This window comes from Balaenoptera musculus, chromosome 14, assembly GCF_009873245.2.
Source record: "Balaenoptera musculus isolate JJ_BM4_2016_0621 chromosome 14, mBalMus1.pri.v3, whole genome shotgun sequence".
Taxonomy (NCBI): domain Eukaryota; kingdom Metazoa; phylum Chordata; class Mammalia; order Artiodactyla; family Balaenopteridae; genus Balaenoptera; species Balaenoptera musculus.
The window spans coordinates 69459715-69483432 of NC_045798.1; the positions used below are offsets into that span (position 1 = coordinate 69459715).

At 37.4% G+C, this 23718-nt stretch overlaps 1 protein-coding gene across 1 annotated transcript in view; it reads left to right on the forward strand.

Moving 5' to 3' along the window:
- The window catches only part of DCC (DCC netrin 1 receptor), a 1185086-nt gene that overhangs the window by 1129103 nt on the left and 32265 nt on the right, over positions 1–23718 (forward strand). Inside the window, 1 exon segment of the mRNA XM_036823865.1 lies at positions 1353–1565. Within this exon segment, the coding sequence (XP_036679760.1) occupies positions 1353–1565 (213 nt within the window).

The following is a 23718-nucleotide window of genomic DNA, read 5'->3' on the forward strand; positions in this document are numbered from 1 at the left end:
TTAATCAAGTCTTTGCCCGTTTTCTGGTTCCATTTGCTATGTGACTGCATCTGTCCTCGGCCAACCCTGTATCTCCTCATCTCCATCTTTGAATGGGGTAAGCCTGAAGCCCGCTCAGTGACCCAGAGGACCTCTAACCCTTTCTGAATATAGACAAATGAGTTTTAATATCAAATACCCTCCGCTGGCACATTTCACTTTTGCATATCTTTAATATGATATCTTGATCTTTTGTATCTTTAATCTCCACCCCTTTCAGCATTATCAGATTTTCTCTCTATCTCCTCTGCCCTTTGCTGACCTCACTGAGCCTCCCAGAGAGGGGTCTCAAAATTATCTCACAAACTAATTATCTTGAAATATTTCCTGCATAGAAATTCTCTTTCAAAAGTGAGAGATTATCTTCTATCACTGTATTTTTTCCACTTTACCCAATAGCACTGTTTTAAGAAATAAGTCATCAGAAATACTCTTCTTTCATCCACACTGATACCTACTATGCAGCTCTGTTCATTTTCAATTTGACTGGGATCTGTTGACTCTGAATTTGAATGAATAAAGTCAAATCACAGCGTCCTTAGCATGATAAACAGTATTTTAGTCAAACTAAACTGTGTTCTCTGGAGAAAAGGTGTGTTTCCACATGCAAAACTGTCCAGATAGCCAAAGGTTGTCACAAACGGCTGTGTGAAACCTCTCCAACCATAGTAATCTGACTGAAAATTACAATGTTTGCTACCAAAGAGGAAAAATTGCAATTCTGCATTCAGACAACTTGTTTCAGCAGATTCATCTCTCATATAACTTCTTAGCTGGATGTGCTTCTATTTTGTTATGGAAGATAATGATAATGGTTATTATTCGTATCATTTTATTAGCAATGCCTTGAGCACCCGGTAACTCTGATTTGTCTGACAGTTGACATGGCATGTTTAAAAAAATTGGCGTATTGGCTGGTGGATAATAATGCAGCTGTAGCCTGGTTTGGTACATTGAATTTCACTGACATTGCTACTTATGAAAGGAGAAATAACTCTTTTTTTCTCGCTTTTTCACTTACGATTGCAGGGCCCAGACAATTCAGGCAATACAGTCAGTGCCGTGCATATTTTACTACTCTCCCTGGAAGATAGAGCCTTGTCCTACTGGGTCTATTTCTACTGTTTAAAGGGGCAGTGTTATCATATCCCTTAAATATATGAGGGTAGAAGGATGGAATGTTCTCAACGTGAGGAATGGATTAGTCAGATCCTGGCATAACTCTCTGAACTGCTCCAGGGCCCCTTCAGGTGACTTAGGGAAAGCCCACTTTGTCGCGGATTATGAATGGCTTTTTTTCTTCTCCATTGCAGCAGTGAGCGAAGGACCAGCCACCCAACAGCCGCCCATGTTGCCCCCAGCACAGCCTGAGCATCCCAGCGGTGAGGAGGCGCCCAGCAGAACCATCCCCACGGCCTGTGTTCGACCAACTCATCCACTTCGCAGCTTCGCCAACCCTTTGCTACCTCCACCGATGAGTGCAATAGAACCGAAAGTCCCTTATACACCGCTTTTGTCTCAGTCAGGTAAGTGCCCATTTGTTTACACTTAAAAGCTTTGTTATCCCTGGTGGCTCCACGTAAGTACAGGAGGGCTCCGAGAAGGCCTGGACGTAATGTAACTTTTTTGACATTGATTATGTGCCCAGTGTGCACGTGTCTTTCACTGATGTTTGTGGTGCAGCTTTTAAGTATTTGCCTTATAAGCAACTGGCTGGTTGTAGGCGCCTTTCATTCCTTTGGAAAGTTGTTCATTGATCCTGAATGTCAGTCCAGTACTTTTAATATGTGCTATAGGTATGCCCACTAGAGAATACTGGAAAAGTTCTTCTGTCTGCCACATGAGTTGTAAGATTTAAAGCTAGACTCCAAGACTAGAGTAAAAGGTACAGAAGTCTGCAAAATCACTTTTTAGAGAAATGCATGTAAATCTCATAATTCTGCTTTGTTCTTTTCATTAGTCATCTTGCAGGGGTTCTTATTTTAGAGTTTCAAGGCCAGAAAGGCATATCAGACCAGTGTAGCGTCTAACTTCCTAATTTTAGAAATAGAGAAACCAAAACTTAGATATATAGGAAGTAACATCTCTATGTTTCCTTTCTAAGAAAGTCAAATGGCAGAGAGGAGAACCAGAGTCTTAATTCCCAGTGCAGTGTTCATTTTATTACCTTAGCTGGTACCCAGTGAGGCTGAACCAGAGCTTCTTTTCGTTTCTGTTAGGGGTTAGGGAGATGAAGGGGGCACAGAGAGGGACAAAGGAAGAAGAAGAAGGAAGAGAAGGAGGAGGAAGAGGGGGAGGAGACGAGGAACAAATAGATAGGATGAAATATAGGTCAGTAGCTAGATAAGTAGATACATAAAGAACAACATAGTGCTCAAAATTATTTGGAATATTGGGATCATTCTTAGGTTAAAGTGCAGGGCTGCAAGGACAACATGAAGGCAAATCTTTGGTGATGTTGGTTCTCTAAGGCAAAAGGGAATGGCGGCTTCAGGTAGATGGTATAAGGAGTTCTCTGCCACATTTCACCAGGGTTGGTCTGGTGACCAAAGAATGCAACGGAAGTGATGGTATGTCACTTCCAAAATTAGGAATAAGCTAGTAATGTTCAGTGGTTCCAAGTAAATAGAGATGCCCCCTTAATAGACACAGGCAGCTGGATGGACCAATCGGCCACTGTACAAATACATTTGAGTTAGTTTCTGTTACTCAAATCCATACATACCCACAGCGATTTTAGCCACTGCATTAGTACGTAAACCTCACAGTGACTGCTTAAATTAGGAAAAATAAGACTGCAATTATGAATCTTAAATTTATATTAACGTTAAGACTATATCTTGTTCCTGGCATCATATTAATCGATTTGTGTGAATCACCTCTGGTGTTCTCACCATTCATGTAGTGTCTCATATGGATGCTCGGCTACAGGGGGGATGTGGGACTGCATCCCTTGAGATGCACGCTGCATGTTGCGCCTGGGCAGGATGGGGTCTTCTCTGACACATAGGCTCACTGCAGGTCATGACTTCATTTCGCAGGAGACGGCTCTTCTAGCCAAAAAGAAGCCCACACTAGGATTTAAAGCAAGTCTATATTGTCCAAACCCTTCTCCCACTCCCCACGTATATATCCCACATACACATGATGAGGAGAATCTGCTACTTGGTATTGCCCCAAAGCTATGAGGTCTTTGCTAGTTGAAACAGGGACAATTTGAAGCAAGAAAATGTATTTCATGAAATTCCTGTGTCAAGAGCATGCTGCCTGGTGATTTCTGGCTACACTCAGTTTCCCGCTGAAATACCAACCAAGGGAAATGATCTTGGAGGAGACATATTCAGGATAGACGGCAGGTTAATTGCAACTACTACTAATAACTAACCTTTACTGAACATGTGCTATGTGACCTGCATGCTTCTGAAGACTTGTAGTATGGCATATGATCCTCAAAACTTTGTGAGGTTGCTACTTTCTTAACCCCATTTCATGGATAAGGAAATTGTGACACAGAGCATCTAAGTAGCATATTTAAGTCTACACAGCTAGGGAGTGGTGCATCTTTTCCCACCTTTCTTTAACTGCAGAAAGCATGGGTTCTGAACTTTTAGGAACTCATTTGTAACTCTTAGTTTATGTCTAGCTCATTTAATGACAAAAACAAAGATAATCTTTTAAAGCCTATTAAATTAAATCATTCTAAAACTGATAAAAAGAAAAAATGTGAAACATCTGAAATAATTTTGAGTTGGGGAATACCATTTTCTCACAAGGCTTCTTCCCTCACATTTTAATAAGGAAAGATGAGAATTTTATCAAAAGCTTTTTCTGCACCTATTGAGATGATCGTACGGTTTTTATTCTTCAATTTGTTACTATGGTGTATCGCACTGATTGATTTGTGGGTATGAAAAATCCTTGCATCCCTGGGATAAATCCTACTTGATCGTGGTGTGTGATACTTTTAATGTATTGTTGAATTCAATTTGCTAGTATTTTGTTGAGGATTTTTGAATCTATATTCATCAGTGATATTGGCCTGTAATTTTCTTTTTTGTGTGTTATCTTTGTCTGATTTTGGTATCAGGGTGATGCTGGCCTCATAGAGTGAGTTCGGAAGTGTTCCTTCCTCTGCAATTTTTTTGGAATAGTTTCGGAAGGATAAGTGTTAACTTCTCTAAATGTTTGGTAGAATTCACTTGTGAAGCCATCTGGTCCTGGACTTTTGCTTGTTGAGAGTTTTTTAATTACTGATTCAATTTCAGTACTTGTAATTGGTCTGTTCATATTTTCTATTTCTTCCTGGTTCAGTCTTGGGAGATTGTACCTTTCTGAGAATTTGTCCATTTCTTCTAGAGATGTTTAACTATTTTATACTGAGAATACCAATTTTATAACACCAAGAAACTAAAGTGCTATAGTACTTTATACTGTTGACTATTCTCTTTATTTGGAAGTAAAGGTCTTTTTTTTGAGGAACTATGTAATACAGAGAAAAAAGACGGAAATGATATTCAAAAGTCCATTTTAAATGAAAATTTTGCTGTGGCAGTAATATTTGGTTTGGAACACAAGGTTTGGATATCAACCCATGCTTCAAGTGATCTATAATAACAAAAAATGACCCCAAAATGACCCAATGATCCTAATTTTAGAAAGAACATCTAATAATAGGCAGAACAAAGCACTTACCTTTATTATTTACTAGTTATTGTTTTCTTCTAGTTACAGTAAAACTGAAGCTGCCTTAAACAAAATCTGGCACAATGTAGCATAAATGAGTGTATTATATCTTTAAAAGATGGAAAGGAGAGTTTGTTCTTCTCTCTCTACACCTATTCTCTCAAATAATAAGCATATTTGAAGAACCGTTCTCTGTTCTAACGTCATGTGGGCAAGATCTCATTTTCTTTTATTTCCATTGCACGTTTATAAGTCTTCTTTTGTTTTAATGTTGTTCTTGTTTTTAGTGGAACTATTTCTTACAAACTATCTTTTCTTTCAGATTTTCCAATATCTCTGGCTTGCATTATGGGGGTTGATTTTATTTTTTTCATAGTAAATACCATCCTCCCCCACTAACCTGAAGCACACCCCACCATCACTTGGGAATTATTAAATGCCTTTCCCTTTTTTGTTTCTCCATTGTCTCCCTGTGGTTCCTGTTCATTTCATAACGCCCTACCTCATGATTTTCAAATAAGTTCTCCCTGCATTGCTCCTGACACGTGGTAAATAGTATGCTTTTAAGAAAGGGCTGACGTTTACCCATTCTAATAGAAAAAGAAACTTAGCAGACTGACAAATGTATTAGCTGTGACATTAACTACTTGCTTCTTAAAGATGAAATATTTAGAGCTTTCGACAAATTTTAATTCTAAGAAAATCATGACTGTAGTCAAACTGATTGATGAAGTAAAGTCATTCTCTTGTTGGCTTAAAAAAATACCGCACATAATTTTACTCTGGGTTTCACGATAAAGGACTGTGTAATTACTAATGAATTTATCTTTACTTACCACAAGTAATTACTTTAGAATATGGTGACATGAGGCATCACTGTAATTTTTAAAGATCACGCCCAAAGAGAAGCTCCTTCTGGTTTGAAACCATTTAAATTAGCATCAGTGAACAAGTTCTTTCCCTCCTCAAATTCCTGTGTGTGGTTTTTCTTGGGCAACATTATCGATCTGTGCCTCAGTTTGCCTTCCAAAAAGGCATGCGAAGCTATGTTTGCAGCAGTTTTATATGAGGTATAGGGCACCACATAATGCGCAGTAATTACTTCCATAGAGTTGCAGAGAATTTTGCAGTATTTCTCTAGTAAATGGTAATTAGAAAATCATCTTGTCATAACGAGTGACATTCTACCTACCTGAAAACACAGATTCATTCCTTCATTTATTTTTTCCTTCCACAGTTAGAAATTTAGCTTACTAGACTCTAGGGTGTTTTATGGTATTTCTTACAATTTCATCATCACCTCATGATAAAGTGGTTCCATTTCTTAATGCTTCACTTCTGTGTGGTCTTTACACATATCAGGGAGGCTACACATACTGCACTTTGCAAATCACAGATGTGAACATATAAGTGATTTGGCTCAGTCCCCTTTCAGATTAAATAGAAAATGTTTGATAAGAGTGTTGGGTTTATGGCATTATAGATCTGACATAAATTCTACAAAGGGCCAAGATAGGCTGGTTTTTTTGTTTTTTTGTTTTTCTTCTCTAGTGAAAATTCCTTTTAGCTGTGAACTGATCAGCTGCACTTTAAATGAACCTGGATTAGGAGACCATTTGTCTTCTGAGGCTGTAATTCTAAAGGGAAAGAAAATGTGACCTCTTAAATAGTGACTTTTATATCGTAGTGCTGTTTTACAACATTAACCCCCCTGGAGTTCTTGCATCTTTGTAAAGCTGCATACGTGCTGTATTGTCCTCCATTTACACATTGCATTTCTACATATTTTTATTTATAAAAGCAAAAATCTAGAACATCCTGATCTTTTCAGTCTTCTAGGGATCAATATGTCAGTGGGCATGACAAGACCAAAACTCACTTCATTGTACTGCAAAATTGAGTTTGATTTTCCTTCTACAAATTGTGGCATGTGCTTCAATTTGTCTGAGAACTGAGGACAAGGAGTGGGTGGAGGTGGCTGACAGTGGACAGAAAAGGCATTTGATTTATATTTTATGGCTGGTTGGGAAATCATGTCTTCCTGCTATAACCTGATCTTTCTGGCAGGCCTCATTCAGTAAATATACTATCACACAAAACTGCCAATAAATTACTATAATACATTAATACAATTCCTTTCCCTGAGTCACCTGTAGTCCACCGTTGGGGATGTTCATCAGGATTCCACCTGAGTATTCCATTCTGCTGAAATGAGTCACAGGCAGAGGTCAGACATCCTTTAGCAGGTGGAACAAGAGGGTCACTTTTCAGGCCAGTCAGATCAAATAAATCACTGGCACAGTTAAGTAGGAGAGATGTGTTGATTTGATGTTTCTGGAGCCAGTACTACCAATCAATTTCAGAGTGGAAAATTACACTGCCGCCTTCATATTTCATCTTATATGTGTAGGCTCATTTCCATGTGTGTGTTTGGTTTTTTGTTTGGGGTTTTTTTGTTGTGGTTGTTTTTTTGGTAGGTACCCCCTTGAAACTGTCTTGTCCTCATTCCCAACAGATCATTTTTTTAATAGATGAAATTTGATTTGATTTGGTCTAGTCATTCTAAATGATTCCTTGGTAAATGTAATTAAGTCAAGTTTGCTTTATACATCACCAATATTTGTGACTCTGGAACCTACTTGGTGTTTTAATAAAATACTATTTCCTTTAGTATGGTGTTCCAGTATTTAAATAGAAAAAATCTCTGCTAACTGCCTCAAAGAGAGGGAAACCATTTCTAGAGGACACTTTATGAGTAAGCCATGTGACTGGTACCTCACTTATAAATGACAAAACTGAAGCCTAAAAAGGTTAAGCAGCTTGCCCAAGGTCAACAATTGAGGTAATGGCCAAGTTTAAAGAATTCAGAGAAATAGAACGCTGAAGAAAATTAAAGGATTTTAGTTAGCTTTTTGTGCTATGAGTAGTTATTATTAGATTGACTTTTTCCCTACAAGCAGGCTTCTAGGATGATTCTAGTTATTAAATATCACTCAGAAAGAATTGTTTTATAGCAGAGAGGTTGAGTTATTTAGCTTAGTGTCTGAGTAAATGTTTTATTCCTTTATGTAGGCTAGTCAGAGGAAAGGAGTTACAGCAAGATAGTAACTAGACAGGAGCTCCAGAATAGCTCCTATCAAACTCACCTGTCCAACCTGCCGGATCCCTCTACAGGAGGGCAAGGAGCCAGGGAACTGACATCTGTTGCTTTCAGCACCATGCACCATGGATGGCCAGGGCTTTGCAGTCCAATAATAAAGTTAAGATGAGCAGAAGGAAGTGTAAAACAAAGATAAAAGTTAACGCACATGAGAATATTACTCAGATTGTGGCTTAGAACATGTGAAGGTCAATGAGAGTGAAAAAGGAATGGCTGTTACTTTCTAGAATTGCAAAAAGCTGTTGGGAAGAGGGAGTGAATGAGCACCATTGAGTCAAAATTTGAGTCCTTTTGATCAAATTTTTATGCAATTAAAAAAACAAGAGAAAATATTGTACCAAGAATTGCTAGATCATAAATAAAAATTGAGGCTAATTATCAAATTTATACAATTACGCTCTAGGGTTAAAGTATTGCATTGCTATCTAGATAATCATAGAGAAAATGAAAACAAATCTATTTTCAGAACTTTGTTTCGTAGTAGACTATATAATTTGAAACATATAATCTAAGAAGAATGTCCTTGGATTATACTGGGGAGTGGTGGCCTTGTGGGTGACAGAGAATGATGAGCGAAAGGGTGAGGAATAGGTTGTTTTCAAGGCAGCAATTATTCCTTTCACACATCCTATGAACCTGCTAGGTCACATGGTTAATTATTTCTATATAGATGTTGTTACTTGTGAAATATCTTGAGGATCATAGTACATTGGAGAAGAATAGCATCCCCTTTATTCCTAAAAAGAGGGATTGAGGCTCAGTGCAAATAGAGTCCTGAGGACTAGTCCCTCCATTATGCCAGTTATGGAATTCTGCTCCCCTGAATCCTACTAATTCTAATCTGTGGAATTAGATAAACTTTCCTTTTCAAAGAGGAATAAAACGTGAAATTCTGGCAATCTTAATTACTGCATAAATAAGGGTGGACGTTCTCTCTGTATTTCTTCTTTGCTTTGTGAAAGAGTATAAGTAAGAGAAAGGTTTTCCTTTGAGTACAGATTCTGAGCTGCACACTGTGCATCTTAAGTCTTCTAAGCATTTGACAGAGCTCCTTATGGTTCATCAATGTGTGTCAGATTCCAGTTGCTTTCTTTGGGAACAGGGGAAAGTTTGAAACAGACAAAAAGTGTTCACATAAGCCTCTGTGTTAATGGTTTATTGAAAATGTGTTGTGAAAGATCTAACACACTGAAACAATCTCTGTGATTGAAAGTGAGAATTTAACCATCAGTGAACAATTTCTGAAGATATGACCTGTATCTAAGAGAATGTGTAAAAACCACTTAAAGATCCTACTTCTTCTGAATGTTTATAACTTTTATCTTATTGGCAGGGACTTAATGGGAAATTCAAGTGCCATGTTAAACATCTTCCTAGAGTAGACTTTCATCTTAGGCTTGCAGAGGATTGATGTTCTTATTGCCAGAATCTCTTTATTTACCATAATATCAAAGCTCTCAGAGGAGAATGCCTTTATCTTTTGTGGTGAAAGGGATTCCAGTAATTTTTTTTTAATTTGATGCAAAACAACAATCATGTTTTGCCCATTTGATTTGATGGTACTTATAGCAACTGCTCTTTTCACATCTACTCCAAATTGCCCTTCTTAAATATTCTTCTTTCAAATTTCCCATCCTCTTACCCAGTTGTTTGTATCTTTTTACTCCTGTGGTCACCTGAGTCATGATTTTTTATAGAAACAGCATATTTCAGACTACAGTAATGTGTTTACCTAGTGTACCTTTAAAGTCTGAGATTGTTGGTTTAATCTTTAGGTTCGGTAGGTGCTGCATTCAAAATTATAGTTATTCGTTTTCTTCTTGGCTCCTCTCTCAAGTGGTACCACAGTTAGTTAATAGAAACAGAATGCTTTGGGCACACAAGTCTGAGCTGATGCCTGCCATGGTGCAGGACTAAAGGCAGGAAGGTGCCATGCAATGAGAATTTGGCCAGTCTTCCTGTTCTCTTTGGCAGGAGCAAAGTGTGACTGAAAGAGGACTTACAGGAGGAAAATAATAAAACTCCACTAGGACTCAGCTCCCCTATTCATTGGGTAGGTTGGCCTTGAATAAGTCATTTAACCTCTGTGCTTCCATTTTCCACAACTATAAATGGGGAGAATAAAATCTAGCCTGGAAAGAGTTTCATTTTCCTAAGGGAGTCAAAGAATGTAAACATGAAAGATGCTAGTTAAAGATGTTAGCCCTGAATCCAGGAGCTTCTAATTTGATATAATCTGGAGAACACATTGCCTTATAAATTGGGCCCAGTGAAGTTTCCAATGCCCTATAATAAGAAACAGTGGCATCATTTGGAAGGGGATTTAAAAGTACATTTTAATGGTTCAATGGCTGGTGAAACAAGATCTAACTCCTGAAGGTTGTATTTCACCACGAGTATGTGCACCAGAGAAGGGGCAGCCAATGAAATGGGCCCTTGCTTGGAAGACAGAATGGTCTTGAGCAGAGAATTTCAGAACATCTGCTCAGAGCTGTCTGAATATCATTTCTTAAGTCTAGAGAGAAGCATAGCCTCTTTCAATTAAACAGGTCTTGCCCTTAAATCATAAATCCATCCAGCAGCCGGGAAGCTATTTCCCACCAGCCCCTTTAAATAACCAAACTGCTTTAGATAGCATTCCCCCTCCAATTTCTTAATCTGTCTCTCCACCCATTGTTACGAATGTCTGTTCCTCAAGCCACTAAGGATTTATGTCCAGTATATGTACAGATTTGGTGGTATGGTGCTTGACTTCCTCTCACTTATAAACAATGCATCTCCTGAATAGCTTCTCATGATGAACCAATGTAATGTGAATTAAGCCTTTGGAATTTCCAAGGTCCCATCTCTCACTGCCAGCTTAGCCTGCAAAGAGAATAGCAGGGCAAAGAAGAATAAGAAGTGAGGACCCAGAAGTGAGCTGCTGAAAGTGGGAAAAAGGATATTTCTCATCAAACACATGTAAAATATTACTGACACCTTCATCTTCTCAATTACAGATAATATATATGTTCTTTTTTAAGTGTTTTTAATTGAAGTATAGTTGATTTACAATGTTGTGTTTATTTCTGCTGCACAGCAAAGTGATTCAGTTATACATATATATACATTCTTTGTTATATTCTTTTCCATATGGTTTATCTCAGGATATTTACCCTATACAGTAGGACCTTGTTGTTTATCCATTTACAAATAATATATATGTTCTATTAAGAATATTATAGTATGGCTCATTTCCAAATGTGATTTGAGATACAAATTTTTAATTCTAAACTCTCCATTAACATGACTATGTAAGCAGAGCTTCTTAAATCTTAGATGCCTAGGAATCACCTGAAGAGCTTACTAAAATGCAGGTTCTGATTCAGTGGACCCAAAAGAGGGCCTAAGATTCTGCGTTTCCAAGAAGATATCCAGGTGATGCTGATTTTGCCCTTCTGTAGATCACATTTTGAGTAGTGAGATTCTTAAACAGATCATGTGTTCTTCACCTGGAGTTCAGGGAAGAACCTGTGGGTTTAGTAACTCTTTTGAAATTAAATTCACATTTGTGTGTGTGTGTGTGTGTGTGTATGTGTCTGTTTTTTCTATTTAGTGGGTTCATAGCTTTCATTAGAGTTTCAAATGGTTCATGATTTGTAAATAAATTAAGGACCACTTAAGCTGCCTTTTTGTCATTCACCCAGCATTTAGGCTCTGCTATGGAACATAAACACCAAAGTCTTTTTTTCTTTTGCCTTGGTTTTGTTTGTTTGTTTTGCAAGACCGATTCCAAAATATCTTTTGCAGAGATAACCTTACAGAATATAAGGCCAAGAGCAGAACACTCTTGCCTTGCTCAGTGAAAAATTTAAGTTATTCATTTTCTTGTAGAAACACCGGGGCCTTTGTGCACATTTTTCAATGCCTGAGGAGGGAATCAGTTAGATTAGTATTTATAAATGTCTTAAAAGAGGTCCCACTTCAGAAACTCTTATTTTTCTTGCCTAAATGAAAACTGATAGAGAAGGTCCACAACTCTCTAGGATAAATTTTCTCCAGAAGATGAGCTCCTGCGGGAAATGGAGATGTGTTGTCACTTGAAGGGGCTCATCATAACCTATCCTTGGCGCCTGTGTTCTGGTGTGCAGTGGAGAGCACTTGCAGAAGAAACTGAATGATTACGTACACATTTCCCCAAACAATGACTCATCATTCAATGTAAATTTCAGATTCAGCCAGTGTCACACCAGGATGAATAGCATCCGAAATCTGTAAAACATATTTTTAAAAACATTGCTTATGGTCGTGAGGGTAGGCGAACCTCTAAATAGCAGTAGTATAAATCACAGAGATAATTTTTAATGGGAAGTAATTGAATGTTTATTTGAAGAGTGAAGAAGTTAAGTTATATAATATCCTGAAAGATATCATCATAAATCATTTATTGGGTATAAACTAATTCTAAGGAGTAAATATGTGTCTGAGGAGGCTCGGTTGTGGTAAAGAGGGGGTAGGAGAGAGGAAGGTTTTTAAAGAAAAAGAACCTGTTTCTCCAATCAATGTTGGAGAAATTAAAATCTCTCTCCCTCTCTCCCTCCATCCTACTGTGTCTGTCTCTTTCTTTTTGTTTTTTGTTTGTTTGTTTTCTGGATCAGAGCTTCTGAATTTAAATGGAAACAGGTGCTACACAAGCACTTACCAGTACATGAGTACTTGAATTTGAGAAATCCCAGACCAGAGACAGGAACAATGTTAGAACATTGGAAAATACCTTGGAGAAAAGTGTATTAAAATGAATTTTCCTAGGTCTCTTGATGTTTTGAATGTTTGAGTTTTCAGCTCAGATGCCTCATCTAACCTCTTTCCTTGACTTTGTGGGTTAGACAGACGGTGCAGGATCCAGTTCCTGGAAGCTGACCTGGAGCCCCTGTCTGCCAGGGGGAGGCCATCCCACCACGAAGGCGCCACCCTCTCTTCCTCCAACTTCATTGTCTCCCAGATGCCACACAATCAGTACTTTCTCTAATTCTTTCCTGGGTTAAAGCTCATAAAAGCTCATAAAGCTCAAAAAGTTTCTCTATTTATTCTGTATGTAGTATGATTCTAATTAAATAGTTCACACTTACATGACTTTTCTTCTTACACCAACATGTAATATCATGATAGACACTCATTTTCAATATTCTTTAGTGTAACAGTAAAGCTTAATACGTGCTGAGTCTCAATAGATCCTCCAGAAAAAGTGAACTGATCTAACCATGACGACGATGTTTGCAAACTTCATTAGTGATAATTACCAATAGTAAACACTTACCTATCACTTTACTGTCTCATTTAATCTTGACAAAAACACCGACAGTAATGTATTATTTCTCCCAGTTTACTCATGAGAAATTTTGGAATCAGAAAGGATAAAATAATTCATTCAATGCCACATTGTATTTAAATGGCAGGACAAGGGTTTGAACCTAGGACTTTCTGAAACCAAAGCCTACTTTTCTGAACAACTGTATTATAATGCATATACATAAAGGGGCAATGATTATGTGACTAGTAATATCACAAATAATAAAACATTCAACCTATATTTTGGCATCTCCCTTAACCTGTAAATTTACACACTGCGATCCAGAGGTTTTCTGGTATTCTTCTATGATATTTATACCCGACACAATATTCTAGCTTATGCTTTCACAAAGGAAAAGAAAAATACACTGTTTATTTCTGTGTTCTCTATATATTGTTTACATTTCCATTGGGTTTTTTTTAATAATTTTTGAATTTTATTTATTTTTATATACAGCAGGTTCTTATTAGTCATCCATTTTATACACATCAGTGTATACATGTCAATCCCAATTGCCCAATTCAGCACACCACCATCCCCACCCACCCCCCGCCGTGGCTTTCCCCCCTTGGTGTCCATACGTTTGTTCTCTACGTCTGTGTCTCAATGTCTGCCCTGCAAACCGGTTCATCTGTACCATTTTTCTAGGATCCACATACATGCGTTAATATACGGTATCTGTTTTACTATTTCTGACTAACTTCACTCTGTAGGACAGTCTCTAGATCCATCCACGTCTCAACAAATGATTCAATTTTGTTCCTTATTAAGGCTGAGTAATATTCCATTGTATATATGTACCACATCTTCTTTATCCATTCATCTGTCAATGGGCATTTAGGTTGCTTCCATGACCTGGCTATTCTAAATAGTACTGCAGTGAACATTGAGGTGCATGTGTCTTTTTGAATTATGGTTTTCTCTGGGTATATGCCCAGTAGTGGGATTGCTGGATCATATGGTAATTCTATTTTTAGTTTTTTAAGGAACCTCCATACTGTTCTCCATAGTGGCTGTATCAATTTACATTCCCACCAACAGTGCAAGAGGGTTCCCTTTTCTCCACACCCTCTCCAGCATTTGTTGTTTGTAGATTTTCTGATGATGCCCATTCTAACTGGTGTCAGGTGATACCTCATTGTAGTTTTGATTTGCATTTCTCTAATAATTAGTGATGTTGAGCAGCTTTTCATGTGTTTCTTGGCCATCTGTATGTCTTCCTTGCAGAAATGTCTATTTAGGTTTTCTGCCCATTTTTGGATTGGGTTGTTTGTTTCTTTAATATTGAGCTGCATGAGCTGTTTATATATTTTGGAGATTAATCCTTGGTCCGCTGATTCATTTGCAGATATTTTCTCCCATTCTGAGGGTTGTCTTTTCATCTTGTTTTTGGTTTCCTTTGCTGTGCAAAAGCTTTCAAGCTTCATTAGGTCCCATTTGTTTATTTTTGTTTTTATTTCCATTACTCTAGGAGGTGGATCAAAAAAGTTCTTGCTGTGATTTATGTCAAAGAGTGTTCTTCCTATGTTTTCCTCTAAGAGTTTTATAGTGTCCGGTCTTACATTTAGGTCTCAAATCCATTTTGAGTTTATTTTTGTGTATGGTGTTAGGGAGTGTTCTAATTTCATTCTTTTACATGTAGCTGTCCAGTTTTCCCAGCACCACTTATTGAAGAGACTGTCTTTTCTCCATTGTATATCCTTGCCTCCTTTGTCATAGATTAGTTGACCACAGGTGCATGAGTTTATCTCTGGGCTTTCTATCCTGTTCCATTGATCTATATTTCTGTTTTTGTGCCAGTACCATACTGTCTTGATTACTGTAGCTTTGTAGTATAGTCTGAAGTCAGGGAGTCTGATTCCTCTAGCTCCGTTTTTTTTCCCTCAAGACTGCTTTGGCTATTCGGGATCTTTTGTGTCTCCATACAAATTTTAAGATTTTTTTCTTCTAGTTCCATAAAAAATGCCATTGGTAATTTGATAGGGATTGCATTGAATCTTTAGATTGCTTTGGGTAGTATAGTCATTTTCACAATATTGATTCTTCCAATCCAAGAACATGGTATATCTCTCCATCTGTGGGTATCACCTTTAATTTCTTTCATCAGTGTCTTATTGTATTCTGCATACAGATCTTTTGTCTCCCTAGGTAGGTTTATTCCTAGGTATTTTGTTCTTTTTGTTGCAATGGTAAATGGGAGTGTTTCCTTAATTTCCCTTTCAGATTTTTCATCATTAGTGTATAGGAATGCAAGAGATTTCTGTGCATTAATTTTGTATCCTGCAACTTTACCAAAATCATTGATTAGCTCTAGTAGTTTTCTGGTGGCATTTTTAGGATTCTCTATGTATAGTATCATGTCATCTGCAAATAGTGACAGTTTTACTTCTTCTTTTCCTATTTATATTCCTTTTATTTCTTTTTCTTCTCTGATTGCCGTGGCTAGGACTTCCAAAACTATGTTGAATAATAGTGGTGAGAGTGGACATCCTTATCTTGTTCCTGATCTTAGAGGAAATTCTTTCAGTTTTTCACCATTGAGAATGATGTTTGCTGTGGGTTTGTCGTATATTGCCTTTATTATGTTGAGGTAGGTCCCTCTATGCCCACTTTCTGGAGAGTGTTTATCATAAATCGGTGTTGAATTTTGTCAAAGCCTTTTTCTGCATCTATTGAGATGATCATGTGGTTTTTATTCTTCAATTTGTTAATATGGTGTATCACATTGATTGATTTGCATATATTAAGGAATCCTTGCATCCCTGAGATAAATCCCACTCGATCATGGTGTATGATCCTTTTAATGTGGTGTTGGATTCTGTTTGCTAGTATTTTGTTGAGGATTTTTGCATCTATATTCATCAGTGATATTGGTCTGTAACTTTCTTTTTTTGTAGTATCTTTGTCTGGTTTTGGTATCAGGGTGATGGTGGCCTCATAGAATGAGTTTGGGAGTTTTCCTCTGAATTTTTTGGCAAGAGTTTGAGAAGGATGGGTGTTAGCTCTTCTCTAAATGTTTGATAGAATTCACCTGTGAAGCCATCTGGTCCTGGACTTTTGTTTGTTGGAAGATTTTTAATCACAGTTTCAATTTCATTACTTGTGATTGGTATGTTCATATTTTCTGTTTCTTCCTGGTTCAGTCTTGGAAGGTTATACCTTTCTAAGAATTTGTCCATTTCTTCCAGGTTGTCCAACTTATTGGCATAGAGTTTCTTGTAGTAGTCTCTTAGGATGCTTTGTGTTTCTGCAGTGTCTGTTGTAACTTCTTTTTCATTTCTACTTTTATTGACTTGAGTCCTCTTCCTCTTTTTCTTGATGAGTCTGGCTAATGGTTTATCAATTTTGTTTATCTTCTCAAAGAACCAGATTTTAGTTTTATTGATCTTTGCTCTTGTTTTCTTTGTTTCTATTTCATTTATTTCTGCTCTGATCTTTATGATTTCTTTCCTTCTCCTAACTTTGGGTTTTGTTTCATCTTCTTTCTCTAGTTCCCTTAGGTGTAAGGTTAGATTGTTTACTTGAGATTTTTCTTGTTTCTTGAGGTAGGCTTGTATAGCTATAAACTTCCCTCTTAGAACTGCTTTTGCTGCATCCCATAGGTTTTGGATCATCGTGTTTTCATTGTCATGTGTCTCTAGGTATTTTTTGATTTCCTCTTTGATTTCTTCAGTGATCTCTTGGTTATTTAGTAACGTATTGTTTAGCCTCCATGTGTTAGTGTTTTTTACATTTTTTTCTGTATAATTCATTTCTAATCTCATAGCGTTATGGTCAGAAAAGATGTTTGATATCATTTCAATTTTCTTAAATTTACTGAGGCTTGATTTGTGACCTAGGATGTGATCTATCCTGGAGAATGTTCTGTGCGCACTTGGGAAGAAAGCGTAATCTGCTGTTTTTGGATGGAATGTCCTATAAATATCAATTAAATCTATCTGGTCTATTGTGTCATTTAAAGCTTGTGTTTCCTTATTTATTTTCATTTTGGATGATCTGTCCATTGGTGTAAGTGTGATGTTAAAGTCTCCCACTATTATTCTTTGACTGTCGATTTCCTCTTGTATAGCTGTTAGCAGTTGCCTTATTTATTGAGGTGCTCCTATGTTGGTTGCATATATATTTATAGTTGTTATATCTTCTTCTTGGATTGATCCCTTGTTCATTATGTAGTGTCCTTCCTTGTCTCTTGTAACATTCTTTATTTTAAATCTATTTTATCTGATATGAGTATTGCTACTCCAGCTTTCTTTTTATTTCCATTTGCATGGAATATCTTTTTCCATCCCCTAACTTTCAGTCTGTATGTGTCCCTAGGTCTGAAGTGGGTCTGTTGTAGACAGAATATATATGGGTCTTGTTTTTGTACCCATTCATTGAGCCTGTATCTTTTGGTTGGAGCATTTAATCCATTCACGTTTAAGGTTATTATCGATATATATGTGTCTGTTACCATTTTCTTAATTGTTTTAGGTTTATTTTTGTAGGTCCTTTTCTTCTCTTGTGTTTCCTATTTAGGGAAGTTCCTTTAGCATTTGTTGTAGAGCTGGTTTTGTGGTGCTGAATTCTCTTAGCTTTTGCTTGTCTGTAAAGCTTTTGATTTCTCCATCGAATCTGAATGAGATCCTTGCAGGTAGAGTAATCTTGGTTGTAGGTTCTTCCCTTTCATCACTTTAAGTATATCATGTCACTCTCTCTGGCTTGTTGAGTTTCTGCTGAGAAATCAGCTGTTAACCTTAGGGGAGTTCCCTTGTATGTTATTTGCCATTTTTCCCTTGCTGCTTTCAATAATTTTTCTTTATCTTTAATTCTTGCCAATTTGATTACTGTGTGTCTCGGCGTGTTTCTTCTTGGGTTTATCCTCTATGGGACTCGCTGCACTTCCTGGACTTAGGTGGCTATTTCCTTTCCCATGTTAGGGATGTTTTCGACTATAATCTCTTCAAATATTTTCTAGGGTCCTTTCTCTCTCTCTTCTCCTCTGGGACCCCTATAATGTGAATGTTGTTGCATTTAATGTTGTCCCAGAGGTCTCTTACGCTGTCTTCATTTCTTTTCATTCTTTTTTCTTTATTCTGTTCCGCAGCAGTGAATTCCACCATTCTGTCTTCCAGGTCACTTATCCTTTCTTCTGCCTCAGTTATTCTGCTACTGATTCCTTCCAGTGTAGTTTTCATTTCAGTTATTGTATTGTTCATCTCTGTTTGTTTGTTCTTCAATTCTTCTAGGTCTTTGTTGAGCATTTCTTGCATCTTCTCCATCTTTGCCTCCATTCTTTTTCCGAGGTCCTGGATCATCTTCACTATCATTATTCTGAATTCTTTTTCTGGAAGGTTGCCTATCTCCACTTCATTTAGTTGTTTTTCTGGGGTTTTATCTTGTTCCTTCATCTAGTACATAGCGCTCTGCCTTTTCATCTTGTCTATCTTTCTGTGAATGTGGTTTTTGTTCCACAGGCTTCAGGATTGTAGTTCTTCGTGCTTCATCTGCCCTCTGATGGATGAGGCTATCTAAGAGGCTTGTGTAAGTTTCCTGATGGGAGGGATGGGTGGTGGGTAGAGCTGACTCTTGCTCTGGTGGGCAGAGCTCAGTAAAACTTTAATCTGCTTGACTATTGATGGGTGGGGTTGGGTTCCCTTCCTGTTGGTTGTTTGGCCTGAGGCAACCGAACACAGGAGCCTACCTGGGCTCTTTGGTGCGGCTAATGACAGACTCTGGGAGGGCTCACGCCAAGGAGTACTTCCCAGAACTTCTGTGGCCAGTGTCCTTGTCCCCATGGTGAGCCACAGCCACCCCCCACCTCTGCATGAGACCCTCCAACACTAGCAGGTAGGTCTGGTTCATTCTCCCCTGGGGTCACTGCTCCTTCCCCTGGGTCCTGATGCACCCACTACTTTGTGTGTGCCCTCCAAGAGTGGAGTCTCTGTTTCCCCCAGTCCTGTTGAAGTCCTGCAATCAAATCACACTAGACTTCAAATCTGATTCTCTAGGAATTCCTCCTCTCGTTGCCGGACCCCCAGGTTGGAAGTCCATCCACCCAGCAGTTGTGGGATTTGATTTTACTGTGATTGTGCCCCTCTTACCGTCTCATTGTGGCTTCTCCTTTGTCTTTGGATGTGGAGTATCTTTTTTTGTGAGTTCCAGTGTCTTCCTGTCGATGATTGTCCAGCAGCTAGTTGTGATTCTGGTGTTCTCACAAGAGGGAGTGAGAGCACGTCCTTCTATTCCGCCATCTTGGCTCCTCTCCTCCATTGGTTTTTATTTTGTCACACTTTTTCAGTTTTCTTGACAAATATGTACTGATTACATTTTTTCATACTTGAACTATCCCAACACATCCAACTGGAAAAAGTTTCACTTTTCATTGGAAGACTAAAACAACTACCTATGTAGTTGTCAAAAACCCAAAGATAATATGGGCTTATTTCTAAGCCCAGTACAAAATATCCTGCAACCTATTGTTCAGAAGTAGCTTCCAGTCATTTTATAGATATGAAATATTCAGTTGCTTCATGCTGCAGAATATGTTGAATATTGAAGAATTTATGAAACATTGCATAGAAACATATTTTCCTCATAAAAAATTTCCCATATATGGGCTTGAAGAGAACTTCTTTTTGGCCCAGCATGACAAGGACTAGTCAGAATTTTTCATTGACATTTAGTTCCACTGCAAATAAAGAAGAATAAAATCTCAATTAACTAGTATCTTTGGGGAATGGACTGTTCTCAGGAAATTGCATTTCTGGATAGCTCAGGGTAAAATAGAAATCATTTTATAACATATAAATGTTTATCAGTTGCCAATTCTATGATAGCTGTGAACTTATTACTGAGGAGAATGCCATTTTGCACATGCTTTGTCCTTAAATCCCACACCACTTCTCTAAAGTAGACCATGTCAATTTATATGGGATGAACCCAGAGCACAGAATAATTGAATAACATCTCCAAGGTCACAGTTAATACAGGGCAAGGATAGGCTATAAGTCTGTTTCTGTGTGACTGTAATATTTATTCTCTTTCCCCAACTGCAAAAGTGTACTAGGAAGAAAGACCAGAGTAAGAAAAGGCCCAGAGTTGGAAAAGTACAAGATGTTTTCAGAGTCTGTAGGTAAAGCTGTCTTGCTAGAGGATGATTCCTAGTGCAGTTATGAGATAATAACATGGAAAAGGGCAGGGTACAGTGAGCAAAAACAGAACAGTACTTTGGAGGATCAAATGGTAAACCAAGATGGAGACAGAAAGTGTTTGATGTAGGCTGACAGCAGTGAGAATAGATGGAACAGACAGTTGTAAGTGTTATCATCCCAAAGAATAAACAGGTGATGAAGGAAAAGATGAGGTCCAAGATGACTCTGTTGTTTTAATTCTTTGTCTTTGGTAACATGGTTAGAAACAAACAGAAGGAAGTGAGCTGAGAGGTTCCTCCTTGAAAGGAGTGGAAGAGTAGGAAAGAGTGAAGTATGTTCAGAGTTTGGGGTTAGCAGGTGCAAACTATTATAAATAGGATGGATAAACAACAAGGTCCCACTGTATAGCACAGGGAACTATATTCAACATCCTGTGATAAACCATAATGGAAAAAAATGTTTAAAAAGTATTCATATGTGTGACTGAATTACTTTGCTGTATAGCAGAAACTAATACAATATTATAAATCAACTATATTTCAATTTTTAAAAAAGAGTGAAGTATGTTGAGCATAAAGGGGCAGTGGGACATCCAAGTGGAAATACATAGTGGGTGGATATGGTAAAGGGCTAAGAATTCAAGAGGGAAGACACATTGAGGAGTAGGCTGGGGAATCATTCTCTGAGAAGTAAGAGTTTTAGCATATAGTAGATAGACTTAGATGACAACTCCCAGGCAATGAATCTGAAGGAAAGAAAAATTTGAAAGCTGTACCTGAAGGTAAATATATATTTTACAAGGGAATTAAAAAAAGGTCCTAGAGATAGGAAAACAATGATAGAATAATTTTTCAGAAGCCAGGAAGGGAGTGTATCTCAAGGAAAATGCAGTTTTAAATACAATAGTTCTTTGATTCAAAGTTGCCATAGAGTTGTTTTTCCTCTAATGTTTTATTATAAAAATATCAAATGCCCAGGAAAACTGTGAACTCCCATCTATCCACCACCTAGATTCTACAGTTAACTTTTTTCGTATTTTCTTTGCCACATATTTCTCTATCCCTCCACCTTAATTTTTCTTGCATTTCAAAGGAAATCACAGACATTAGTTCACTTTACCCCTCAACACTTCAACAAGTATTTAAGAGGCCATTGCCTATGGAGTGTACCACTGATTTAGTTGTATAATTTTAGGGGGAAAAATAAAAACTATAATAATTGTACAGAATCACTTGGAAGAAGCATTCTGATTTCAGGGAAATTGCTGTGAATCTTAGAACTGAGGAAATGTAACACTAACAAATCCCATGGAAAGGTTTACAGCGCACATACTCATTAGGCTGAAACATTATGAGAGTATTTATGACCTTTATAGCTGACATTTCTCTAAATTGGTGAGGGCAAAAGTCAGGTGACCAGAGAGCTGTGGGGAATAAATAAACAGATGATGTGCAAGTGTAGACCAGCCCTATAAGTATGCTAGCAAAACGCAGGAAAGAAGTTGGTCTGTGGAGAAAATGGCAGTATTCACTTAGGGTGTTGCCCTCAATGGCAGACATGATCTCTGGGGTGGATATGCTTATGCTGTCTAACTCTTACACTTGAAAATTTTTAAAAAATATGTGGCCATACTCCATTGACTAAGTACTTTTCTTTGAGCTTTTAAAATGTTCTTGTGCCTTGAAAATACTAATCATGTTGTGTTCTGGTCAGTCGGAGAGGTACACATGTAAAAGCTGGAAAATATTGGGTTACACTGGTTGTGCACTAACCCCAGAATGTAATCTGGAAGTTATATTTCTGGCCATAATTATGATATCCATTTGTGTGTATGTGCGTTTGAGTGTGTGCCTGTGTGTGTGTGTGTGTATGTGTGTGTGTGTGTGCACGTGCACACACACGCGCATATAATTTGATGACTTCTATTAAAGATGAAACCAGATAAAAAAATCAATTATTTCAGGATATTAAGAAATCTGGTTTGGAGTAGTAAGTTTTTACTCTAAAAACAGAATCCTCTGTGGCAATCAAATTGTCTTCATAAAGGAAAATATTTGCAATATTTACAAAATAAATTGATTTTTGAAAAGTAAAAATTATTATATTTATATATTGTATGAAATATTTACCAGAAATGTAATCTATTGCATGCTAATGTGGATGAATTTGGGTCGTGATGACATTCTACACAGAGTACATAATTTCAAAAGTTGTGCAAGACTGATACTGGATTTCTGCATTGTTTCTACATTTTTCTGATGTTTTCATGAAATACTATGGAAACTTTATGCAGTGTCATTTGTTTCCTTATGCACTGAGAGTGTGGTTTCTCTGAAGTTTGATCACTAGGATATCATCAAAACTGAGATAATAAGGGAGGGATTTTTAAGTCTATTTTTCCTGAAGAATAGAATTGACAGTTTTCTTCCTAGGAGCGCAAAACAGCTGAATTGCAGTAATTATAGAGAGCTCAAACTTGTTGCTTCTTGTGGCTAATTGGGTAGAAAAAGTTAGAAAATTAAAGTACAGATTTGGGCAGAAGATACAAAGTTCTAAACTATCTAGAAATGATATGGAATATCCATGAAATTAACTGAGAAGCCTTTTGAATTTGACATGGTATACAAAAGGACCCAGGAAGTCAAAGTAGGCCTCTTAAAGTAATGGAAGCAATGTAGAATCAACATTTTTACCTTGAATTATGGGAGCTTGCCAATAAACAACACAAAGGTTCAGTTTTAAGTTTGTAGTTTTTTATTTTGTTTTGGTGTTTTGCTAATTTATGGTCTAGGAACCTCAGAGAAGCATCAAGAGAAAAGGGGAGAGATATAAGTCTTCTGGTAAATTCATTTCTCGCAATCGTTGATGACTTTCCTGGAACTTTTTTTATTCTATAGGGTTTCTAAATCAAGAAGCAGGAACAAGTAGAACCATAAGGGCAGTGTCTTTGCATCCTCATCTGCTCGTTGTTGCTTTGGTCCACCTCAGTCTTGTTTCCAGGAATGAATTCCACAAAGTATGATGTCGGCTCTATTCTGTAGGAATTAGGCACTGATGTAAGTCCTAAAGACAAAAAGACATATTAGACAAGGTTTTTTTGTCCTTGAGGGCTTCTTAGCCATCCTTTGCTTAGTTATTATTTCTCAACATAAACTTTATAGAATGACTCATGATCAGTTCCAGCTCCTTTTAAATCTTCTGTTAAGGCTCTCCCTTATCAGTTATAAAATGCAAAACAAACACTCTCCTGTATAAAGAATTTTTATGGATTCAAAGCCATCTGGGACAATATTTAACTCGTCTTTCTAACACAGTTGGTCACTTTCTCCCTCCAGTATTTTGGGAACTTTGCTATTTTCTTCAATTACAGTTGG